At 40.4% G+C, this 12064-nt stretch overlaps 1 protein-coding gene across 14 annotated transcripts in view; it reads left to right on the top strand.

The window, feature by feature from the left end:
• Positions 1 to 12064, top strand: part of kcnip4a (potassium voltage-gated channel interacting protein 4a) — a 141456-nt gene that overhangs the window by 37201 nt on the left and 92191 nt on the right. The window contains exon 1 of one of the 14 annotated variants that reach the window (XM_044342371.1): positions 8840 to 9536. The exons of the other annotated variants lie outside the window; for them this stretch is intronic. Within the exon in view, the coding sequence (XP_044198306.1) occupies positions 9452 to 9536 (85 nt within the window). The 5' untranslated portion in view covers positions 8840 to 9451. Of the gene's footprint in view, positions 1 to 8839; positions 9537 to 12064 lie in introns of those variants that run through there. 14 annotated transcript variants of the gene reach the window in all.

Raw genomic sequence — 12064 nt, 5'->3', positions numbered from 1 at the left:
TCGGTTTTGATTTCCAATCCACAGTCACATCCCCTGCATCCATTATCAAGCTGAAAGGGGCACCATATATTAACTTCTTTGCCCTGACAAACGGTACAGCACTGTAAGATATACAGAATGCTTTGCTTCTCGATAAGCAAACCAATTTACACACAAGGTCACCTGCTCTGCTAACAGATGTAGGCATAGCTATAACTGGTTCAGAGCCAGAGGTGAAGAGCTGCTTTTATGACAGTGCTTGAGATGCACCAGGCTTTGCGTATGTTTAAAATGAGTGTATGGTTAAAGTGGTCCAAATCAGATTTTTCTTCTTGTATATTATGCATATTCCATTTGTGATGATTGTGTAGAGAGAACATCATAATGAGTCTGACATTTTCAACTCTAATTTGGTCCCTTTTCACATGTGGTCCCAAATCTGACACATGGGTAATCGGATATGACGTCTGAAAAGTCTTATTAGGATTCATACAACTTTTATGTTCCCCCAACATTTTGTTCAGTTTTGTTAAGTGAGGATGAAGGACATTGTTCAGTGTAGGGATAATGAGGTGTCGGACCTCCATAAGGATTTGTATAAAATGCTTCAAGCGAAATTCAATGGGTCTATCATAACTCGGTCAGTGTTTGAAAGCGTATCAAAAGAAATGGTTGGATCACAGGTGAAAGTGACTGAAACGTCACTGCAAAATTAAGAGCCTTAAGGGTGGGTTCAAACATTCAAAGAATTCAACAAAAGAAGCATTTGTGGCTACTTTTGTGCACGCAAGTCAGTTCAGGATCATGTTAGCTATTGGCCACACTGAGTCCAGAATATGTTCACAAAAAAACAAACAAAAAAAAACCCCATTGGAACTGAGCAGTAAGCCTTCCAGTGTGAAAGTGTCTTTTGTCAGCAGGCATTAATAAAAGACCTAATGCCCCTTGAAAAAGAGCTGGAAGTCAATTTACCATTTCAGAGCCTGCGATTAAAATGTAAGCAGGGCGGGAAAAAAAACATTCATCTTTGAAGTGAAGCCAGGCCAAACTCATCCTGTTTGGAGCTTAAGTTCCCCAGAAAATAAGAGTTTCCCATTTACAGGCTCCCTCTTAAACGTATGTGAATAGACATACAAAGCGAGTCACCCTTATCAGCATCTTGTAAGAGCCTTCATCTCCCCAAATAGCCTCGGCAGATAAAACATAACCTGTGCATTGGAGGCATAATGACAGAGATATACTCTATAGTGCTGTGTTCTCACCAAGGGGGGAAAGTAAGATAGGGTTTCAGGTCTCACTATGCCGTTATAAGTATCACATCAGCAGATTTATAATGAAGGGGATTATATCAGTTTTCCGTAATGACCTTTTCAAAACAATCTCTGCCTAATTCTAAAGAGCGGTAATGAATGCCAATGAAGACTAACTACACTGGGCATCCCGATAAGCCTTTAGACTGGGTCACTGCACAATTTTAAACCTGCCATATGTTCAGAATGACTATCCATCATTCTGTCGTAACACAAAAACTACACACTGTATCTGAGTGATCCGTAAAGTGCATACAAAGTAGGAAAATGGATTTTAATGTGAGGAGGCATCCCATATGCTTTTCAGCTGTGCCCTAAGGGAGTCGTTGTGCTAACATTAGTACACTGATGTCATAAGCAATTCATTGCTGTCTTCAGATATCGACCAGGCTCTTATCTGCAGTGACACCCTGCATTGTCACAGCTACCGTTAACCTTACGTTTCAAGAAAGCACTGAATTGCTTTAGTTGACTCAAAATGGTTCTTTGCAACAGCTTTTCCCTGAATGCAAGCTGCTGATCTCTGTTATCACCTTGTTTAGGATGTATCTTGTTGCGTTATCAGGGTTTCAAGGTTTTTTTTTTTCCCATAAAAGGTGATGCGTGTGCAACATCCAGTTTCACACATGCTTCATAAACTGCTCTGTACATTCACAAAGATGATGTAGGCTTAGTAGTCTAGTATTGATTTCTGGTATTTTTAAGCAAATGAATAGAATGGCTTAAGTTTTATTTTTCTCCTCCAAGCACTTCAGCTCCATTAATGAATGATTTAAAAAGTAATGGTCCCTTCTGCCTTTTGAATGAACCATGTTTGCAACCACTCACTTAGCAACAATACACTTAAGACAACTGCTTACTTTATATGCATCTTTGATTTAAATGCTTTTGACTAATGATTCTTAAGACCAAGTTCCAACAAATCTGATGATCATTTCAGTCATTTTTCAAGGACAAATGACAACCGTTCAGTGTACCATTGCTTCTCAAATTTGAGGATTTTGCAACTTTTCTTCATCATAAATGATACTAAACTGAAGTTTGTGGTATTAAATTTTGGTTTGGACCAAATATCCAATTTGAAAACATCACCTTGGACTCTGAAATAGTTAGCTGCAGCCCTGATTTATTTATACTTAGGTTTATGAAGAAGATTAATAAAATGAAGATGCATTAAAAATACATGAAGATGGTAATACCTCTCAGGTCAGAGGACAAGCCGTAGAGCTTTTGCTGAGTTAATATTGGTCAGCAAGGAGGAACGATTATCTATCACTGCATATTGATTGGTTGTTGGTACCAATATTGTTTTAAGACTAGGTAAGCTCAAACAAGATAATTAGCCATACTTTGCTTTGTTCACCCTTCACGTTTATTCCCAGATCTGCTGAGGAAGATGCAGCAACAGCATTCATCTTGTGTTTCAGGGGACTGTTTTTCATCACTAGGGTCATGTGCTTGTTTTTTTTTTTTTTGTTCTTCCTCATATGCTCTTAACAAATCGGCTCACCTTTTTCCTAATGACAGCTTAACAAAATCGATCAACCTTTTTCCTAATGACAGCATCTGTGTGCTTTGTCTCTCCATAAAGGTTACTATAGCAGCCATTTGGCTTGATAGCTTTAGAGTGTCCTGCATCTCCTGAGGCAGGGCTTTTCTCTTTGTTCCCTTTTGGTTGAACAATCCAGACCTGCAGTTAAAAGCCATTTAGTTCAGAAATCATTCTTCTTTTTTCCACTGAATCTCTTTCATTGGGGCTACACTTGTGCTTTTTATTGAACTTGCTTGGACCACTAACATGAAAAAAAAGTACTTTTTTGGATGGCCTGTGAGATGTGACAAGCAGGAATTCAGTGTTTTGTTTTTTAGAGTTTGGCAGCCATCTAATGCCTTTGAGCAAAACAATAAACTTCATGTGGAGAAGAGAGAGCCGCACTGCACAGTGCCCTGAGTTTATTGGGTTCACACTGACAGAAAGTATGAGCCAGACATAAATGAGAAACCCCACAGCTCACTCATCTTCTGCTTTACCAGAGGATTTAAAAAAAACTGTACTTAATGTTGATTAAGTATTATGGTCATTTAAGGTTATGCACTGAAAAGTGTGTTAAATATCATCTTGCTGCATTTGGTTAAAGGTTTTACTGCCTCTGCTGAATTGAATATGGATTCAGAAACTGTTGCTAAAGCACATCCCCAATATTTTTATTTATTTATGTATAATTTTGTTCTATCACTCTCTGCCTCTCTGCTGTGAGAATGTCCCAATTTATTGTCATTGTGTGCATGTTTGGCAATGATGCATCATATTACCACCTTATTTTTGAGGCTCATGAAACTGTGTGTTCAGTAAGCAATCCTGGGCAGAGAGCCCAGACTTAACGGTTCTATTTCAAATTGAATGCATGCAGTATACAGTATATCTGCTGTTTCCAGTTACTTCTCCCCTTACTGTGGAAATCAACTGCAGTAGAAATGTTTAAACTGGCAGTCTCCTAGGATTTATTCCGAAATAAACCTGTAAATAGAATGGACATTGCAGTTATAGTCTCCTTTCGTCTTTCTGTAAACTCAGCAGAACACCCTGTGCCGTAGTGACTCATGTTGATGATCTTTTGTTTAATTGCATGTTCTCTCAGTAAAATGTGCTGCTTGGTCGCTGGAGCAATGCTAATTCCCATATTTGCAAGCAAAACAGTTTTTCCACCAGAGTTTGTCAGTGACTGTATGATACGCTTTTTCATATGTTTTTAAAAATTCAAATGAGCACTGAAACAAATTGTCAATAATTGGTTAGTTGATCGACAGAAGATTAATCAAGAGTTTGATGCAAAATTGCTCTCAGTAGTTTCTTCGTCAGTGTTTCATTTATAACTTACATTTTTTTACTCACAGCAGGTCACTGACTCCTTTGACTCATGTTACCTTACATTTAAATAATTCCAATGAGTTCCATGCAGTGAGTTATACACTTTTTTTTTTTATTTGGGAAGAAAAGAGTGCTCGTGTCGGATCGGGAGAGAAAAAACTAGACCGATGCATCCCTAGCAGAATATTAACATATTGAAACATTCTGCTTGTTAAAGGAGGAGAGTGCAAAAACACCTTATTTGTCAGTGCCTTTTTGTTCCCGTCATCCTATTGTCAAGCATCCCCGCAAGGTTGACACAGTTCACACATCAGATTTACAGTAATAGCTGTGTTGAATTTCATAGTCACTAGATGTCAACTAAGAGAAGAAACATACTATACTTATTGAAGAAATTATACAGAATTTTTAATAAATAAAAACCCTAATAGTGGGTGACGTTCACTCTGTGCTGTGCATCCACATTCTGTGCTGATGGCATAATGGCACTTGCTTTGTTTACCAAAACTCAGCTAAGCTTGGCGCTGGTACTGAATGCTAGAATTATTGCTCATCTCAGTACATGCTGCTGTTCAGTGATATGTTCAGGTACTGGAAGACATTACACTCAGTGCTTGTGTAATGACGGCCTGCAGATGCTTCGTCCTCAGGGTTTGGCGAAGCAGACTTTTGTAGCTTTGCTGTTAATGAGGTTTCTTGTTCTGTGTGTTGGCGGATATAACGGTTTAATAGTCTCCATTCATTTTTCATATCCGCTACGCCCAAATAACATAGGCTAAGTGTGCTAATAGATATTAATTATAAAGTAGAATCAATCTCCTTCGAATAAAACATTCCATAATTCATGAGTCATCGCTTCATATCCTAACTTAATTGTTGTGTTAAGCTAATGAAGGTTAGTTTATCCAACGAAAGACCCCCTAAAACCACCAAAGTTTGAACTCTCTCCACCATAGTTTAGCACCAGAAATATGGTTCACATGTGAGATATGCTGTAGGAGGCTGGTTGACAACAGAGTCCCACTCCACTACTACAACTTTCTGGCCCTTTTTCTGGATATTGTCAAACAAGCCAAGATGAGTGGGTGGTGCACTTATCCAGCACAGTGAAGCACACTCCACTGCAGACGGGTGCTTTATAGATTGCGGCTCAGCTCTTGTCGTTCAATTTAGTGGCCACTTTCCTGAAAGCTCCCAGTTTCTGACCTTCCATGATGGAGATGTATCCTGGACGTTAAAAGATTCAAAGGAGGTTTTCCATTTGTCTCTCCAGGTGTGGTTTGTGTCACAGCAGAAGCTAGGGTCTGTAAATTTACGATTGCCGTCTTGCCATTTTGTGTGTTTAATGGGCAGCGTACATCTTGCAAAGAGGTATTTGGTAGTAAATTGTGCCTACTTGTTTGATGACAAGCTGCTCACAGTAGTTTTCCATCTGACCAAGCTGCTTCCACACAGTTGGGGAGGGGGTGAAAAGCTCTCGATGGTAATGTCAGCTCTCGCCCCTGGGCACCCGCAGTCAGTGTTTTCTAGATGGATCAATATACTGTATCTGTCAACTTCTCTCTGAGTAGAGCCTGTTTCATGTTACTCCTGTCATTGTTGCAGGGTGCAATGTGGGAAAAGCTCATGTTCCATCAAAGTCTACAAAGAAAAAAAAAGATCCATCGGGACTTCTAGATGACGGTTTACATTAAATGCTGAAGGGAAAGTTTATGGACACAGCTTGGACTTCTCATCTAATTCAAAGACTTTCTGAAGCCAAATCCTCCAATGTTAATATTATATGGTGTACAACTTACAGAGGTGCAATCAGTCCACACTTCATCAAGTAAACTCTTCTGGTGGGCTCAAGGGTACTTAAGAATAGGATGCCTAGCCGAATCATTCTGTGTCAAGGCCACTAGTACTTAAAGTGTGCAATACTTTGATGCTCTGTAGCTATATCTGTCTGTGCTGTTTGAATAAACATGTTTATTTTCAGTTGAAGAAGTTTGCACTCGAATATGACATTGGAGGCTGCAGATACAATAAGTATAATTTAAGATTAGGCTACTATAATTTCAGTTGGTCAAAACAGACCAAAATTGATTGGTCTGTTTTGTTCAAATGTTGTGAAGCTCTGGATGACAAAGAATTTTTTTCAATGTTCAAAAACCAATGGTCAAATAGAACAATTCAGGGACAGACTAGACGAAATCCTACTTGAAGATTTATGTTGGCATAAAAGCTTTTTAAAAATAGGAATCCTCACTGTTCTCCAGATGTCACCTCTACATGTTTTTTGTCCTGAAACCCACGCACACATCCCCTGACATGTGTGTTTGTATTGACCTCAGCTCCCATATCACTTTTTGCCTTGACCATACTCATTAAGGTAAACATGAGTCATGTTGAGTTTTTCCTGACTGTATATGGACTTGGAATGTAGTGATTTGTTCCACACATCACACTTCAGACTCAACAAGGGGGATGGGGGGGGGGGAGCCTTGAGAGAGATCTTTGAATTCAGATACTTGTGGGCTCTATCACAGAGGAGACAAATGGGGAGTTTGAATTTAAATGCCTCGCTTGCTGGTGACAGTGTACATGAACGATGTTGTTTTGTGTCATTGTTCGTTTGCCAATCACTCATGTGAACAGCGACCCATCTGTTCACCTCAGAAATAGTGAGGTGACAAACCTCATTGAACTCATTTTGTCACGGACGCTCAGATGAGTGTGCACCGTGTGACCTGAAAATACTCAAGCGTAGCTGCTCCCAGTCACCTATATGGAAATTAGAGACTTGAGGGGCGTGTTTGTTTATCGGAAACATGGATAGAAATGGAAACCACGGGCTAGGTGAGAGGTGATGGAGTTGCACACATGTTGAAATTAAGTGTTCTCAGGGGGAGAAATGGGTGGGCGGGGCTTGCAAAATATGGACCGAATGCAAGTCTATAAGTGTGTATGCAGAGAAATAGACACAATCACACACTGCATGTATTCTAATTGCTGGTCTGTAGAGCTGTCTATAGCTCCAAGTATAGCAGCCATATCCTTAGTGAAGTCTAAGATGGGATTATGGTTTAAAAATATTCACAAAAATGGCAGGTCTTTCAAGCTTTGGATTTCTCCACATACTGAAGCAGTGTACATGGGGCTCTAGTTAGAGTTATACTTTGTACTTAGATTTTGGAGGATGATTTTTTGTTTTTTCTTCCCTTCTCCAAACCAAATATGCAAGAAAAAGAGTGTAAGGAATGGATTGTATTTGTCTGTTCTAATGTAAACTGCAATCATTAGCATGTTCAGCTAACTTGCTACCAACAGTAGTAAGGCTAATGTGGCGTTACTTCCAAAGCCAAAAGCATATCAAGAACTTTGAGTGGTTAATCTGCCACAGTTATTATTACAAACTGCATATATACCATGTGAGAAAGCAACACTTGACAGGCATAGCAGCAGTAACTAAGAGCAGCAGGTCTCAGCAAGCGGTCAGTTAACAAGCAACTCTTGTTCATCGAACGACGACTGCAAAACAGTTTTGAAAGCAATTGTCCATTTTAAATTCGTCTGTCATGTCCCCTGCCAAATCCTGTGAAAGCAACTAAATCATGTCACAAAGGGCCTGCTACGCCCCACAGGTACCTTGTAAATTATTCACCTAATTGAGACACTGCGCTAGTTCTCTGTGCTGCTCTGACCCAGTAAGAAGTTTCACAATATATTTTCAAATCCTTGAAATCTTTGTTTTTCCTCAAGCACTTATTTTTATTCCTGCCTGCGGAACAGTCCCCTCGCTGCTCATTCCTGTCCAGAACATGTATGTGCTCGCATAACAACTCCGACAAGAACTCCAAGGTCAGAGTCTGCTGAGACTCTACACCGAGCTGGATTCACCAAAATAGACCTGCTCGCTGTCAAGTGACCTGTGGAGTCTCAACCTTGTTTCAGAGCAGATTTAAGCCCAGTCTTGTTTCATATTTGAACCTGCCAGCCTGATGGACGTGTAATAATGAGAAAATATGCCTCTTAGTGTTTCCTTAAGCAAATGCGCTGCAGTAATACGTTGGGAAACAGTTTGAGTTAATGACAGGCTTTTCAAGAGGGAGAGCTTGGCATTGATAGATGAGTGCAATTGAGGTACAGTGTGGTCTAATTAGTGGAGAAGATGATGCACTTGGCTGGTACTAATGTCATCACAGACTCCGGGCGTAGCCTGTCAGTCTTTATTAATACTGACCTTGACGTTTTGTTGGAGGAAATCTCACCAACTTGGGGTCCACAGCTCTTCTCTCTGCCCTCCCTCTGTGTCTGGACTTTTTAAAATTTTTATAGTGTGTTTGTCACTCCTTTAACCACATCCCTTATCTGTGTCTCAAGAGCCTGTGGTGTACCATTAACACTGTCCATTACTGTCACTCATTGTTTTAATGTTCAATTACACATCATGCGGCAGGCTCATAATGTACTGTCATTGCTGATTCACCGAGGTGGACACTTTCCCCTTAATTTTCCTTTTTTTCTCTCCTCCTCTTCGTGTGCTTCCTATCTCTCCTCTTCTTCTCCTCCTCCTCCTTCTCCTCCTTCTTCTTCTCTCGGGCCAATCAGGCCACACCTCCATGGCAACCGTCAGTGAGGGTAAAACATCCACAGATGGTGCTGAGTAGAGCGAGCAGCAGGCGCACTACGAGATCAAGTGTGGGAGTGTGTGTTTGTTTGTGTGTCAGAGATAGACGGAGAGAGAGAGAGACTAATTGGATAACCACTGTATAGTGAAGCCAACAGAGTAGTCTCTAGTAACTCAGAAGAGGAGTAAAGGAGTGTTTTTGCTCAGAGGAAGTTGTGGAGGAAGAAAATAGAGGGGAGTGAGAGAAGCACCCCCTTCCTCATCTTCCCCAGAGCAGAAGATAAACCGCCGGTAAGCAAATATTAATGACCTGACAAAAGAGCACACAACATCCCTGTGTTGATCAAGACAGCCTTAACCTGGAGCTGCGTAACAGAGGAGCCGGGATACATATATACACACACACACACACAGAGCCACACACGCAAGACGAACCCCCTTCGCTGCTCTCCACTCACTCATGATCATCACTCCCGCCACACACAGACACAAGGGCCACGCTGACACAGCCAGAGGAGAGGAGGAGAGAAGAAAACTGTCACCCTGCTGTGGGACTTTGTCAAAGTAAGAGTCTTCCCTGGATTTAAAAAAACAAAAAAACAAAAAACAAACTCTAAAGCCAGAGTCTGCTTTTTGTGCTGACCTTTCCAAGCCCCCCTCCCTCCCCGACAAGGAGCAAAGATGAGCTGCAGGAAAAGGTGCAAGCGGGAGATTTTCAAGTTCGCACAGTACCTGTTCAGGCTCATCACAGGAACACTCAACACCGGTAAGGCTCCTGGTGGACTTTGAGAGGTGGATTTCTCCTTCCTCTGTTTCCATTTGCTGAGATTCTCTTACAACTGCAGAGACGTTGTTGGTCTTTTTGCACAGTCTTCCTGGCAGTTTGGTCTAACTTCTCCAGTTGATTAACAGTTCCATAAAATTAGCTCACGTTAACATAAAGTTATCATTTAACACACTTACTTTAGCAGTGATGCCTCGCACTATTTAGGTTGTGTATACATTTGTGCCTGCAACCTGGCTAGAGCACTGTGAGGATTTCCAGTGTGAGCTTGAATGCATTACCTGCTCAGCATCATAGTTTTTTGTACGTGTATGTGGAAATGTGAGAGGAAATTTCTATCAAAGCCAGTTTTTGAGTATGGCTATCAAAAGCAACTTTTGATGTACCCTGAGGATTTGGCAAACTCATTGGTTATGTCAGCTCAGTCTTTCAGTCACCATGCTTTTAGCACATTAATGTTGTCAACCAGCATACGATGCAGATTCTGTTTATAGTATATAGTCTCATTTTCTTTGTTATATCAGTTGCTTTGGGTTTCATCAGCTCTCAAGTTGAACTTGTGTTAATTTAGTAAGAGACAGTCAAAAGCAGAAAAGCTAAAACTTATAGAATAACCAGGTGCTGCTTCTGAAATCATCGCCAGAAGCAGGTTTTGCGTATTGTATTACACGCATCATTATTCATCACTATTTCTGTACCTGTATCATACCGCAAACCGTAATAGATTTTGGGTTTCTCTTTAAGTCTGTGTACACATACCAAGAGCTTTTCTAATAAGACAGATAGTGAGTCAATGGTTTTAATGAGATGAAATCTCAGATTATTGTGGATTACAAGCGGATTACTTCATGAAGAGTTCAATACAGGATAAAGGTTACCAAGTAGTAGCATGCACTGAGTGGTATGCATCAAAGTGTTGCGATAGAATATTTATATATGTGATGCAGCCTGTTGTGGTTGCTTATTATTGGATTTTACAGTGTATTGTGTACCTTTTTTTTATACTGTACAGATAATGTGACTACACTGGTATCACGCCCCTTGGTTCTGTCTCGTTTTTGCATTAACTGAGCTTCACTGTCGAGTAAGTTGTTGATTATCACGCTGCATGAGTGAGAAGGTGCTAGTCCCCAGAGAGGTGCCACATGAACATGCTAATGAATTTCAACATGCTTCTGAACATGTGAGATATTTTTACGAGCAGTGGCTCCTTCCAAGCTGTTTTACATATTGCAAGAACACACATCAATAAGAAAAAAGGGATTTTAAAATGAAGCTGTTCACATTTAGAATCTTGCCGTACAGCCATGGCCTACTTTCTACAGTCTCCTTGACCTTCGAGACAGAGAGAACCAGTGGGGATGATGGAAGGCAGCTATAGAAGAATCGGTCCATCAGTGGGCTGCCCTATAAAATGTGTAGATGGTTTCAGCTTTCAATTCAAACTGATAAATATAGGCTCGTGGGAGATACCCAGCTTGGAGAAATCCATCTATCTACCCAAAGGAGTTCACTGTTGGTTTCCATAGCTACTAATGGGTCATTTAGGTCACATTGCAATTCACATTTGGTGACAACATGATTATTGGGGAGTAATTTCCTATATTGTCCTCAAAGCTTTGGTTGAAAATGCGGCATTGCTGCTCTCAGGCTACAGTGTTTGTTATTGGTGCAGAATTGCGGTCTTTAATGTCAGTGCCTATTAATTATTGATCATGTTAAGTACAAGGCTGGACATATTTCCCTTTGGACTAAGTCCAATTACTGTAGGTGTGCTGAGTTAGAGAAACATGTTCTTTATCATTGACCTCAAGAATATTAGTTTGGCTGCTATTTTCTGAACCTCCACACGAAACCTTGAAACTCTTTTATCATGAAATATGGACGCAAACATAGCCTCTAAACCAGTATATTGGATATATGCAGTACATACAGTTAGTCCAGTAAAGACATCAGTTAGTGGAGCATAAGTACCATCAGTAGTGTAGCCTGTTGTCCATTATTGGATACAAGAAGATGCTCTCAAAATCCACAATGTTTAGCTACTCTGACCCATATCGACCATGTAGGCATATTAACCAAAGTATAATGTTGGGGTATAAAAGCCATCTTTAGCTCATACGTTTCAACTGCTACTTTGTGACCAAATTATAGAAAAAGAAATTACACATATAAAATTACGAAACCCATTATCAGCCCATTATTGGACAATTTCCACTTGAGTGGATCCATTTCTCTATAAACACAGCATATTAACTTATCTTACACAGCCTGCACTACAGATTAATATAAATGGAGTTTGACCAGAGCAAAGCTGGCTCGGCCATCTTTGGCTGACCGGGGAAAGAGAATGATAGATGGAGTCAGTTAGCAGACCATGGGATTTTAATTGAGATGTTCATTGTCCTAGAACAGCGCCACAGTCATTGCTTCATTGATCACTTAGTTGCTAAGGCCAGCACAAACACATAGTGCAGGTCGAGGGTGATGTGCATGATGTAACTGAATGG

The sequence above is a fragment of the Thunnus albacares genome, chromosome 22 (genome assembly GCF_914725855.1).
Source record: "Thunnus albacares chromosome 22, fThuAlb1.1, whole genome shotgun sequence".
Taxonomy (NCBI): Eukaryota; Metazoa; Chordata; class Actinopteri; order Scombriformes; family Scombridae; genus Thunnus; species Thunnus albacares.
Note: the sequence above shows the minus strand (reverse complement) of the source record. Positions and strands in the feature narration are given on the sequence as shown.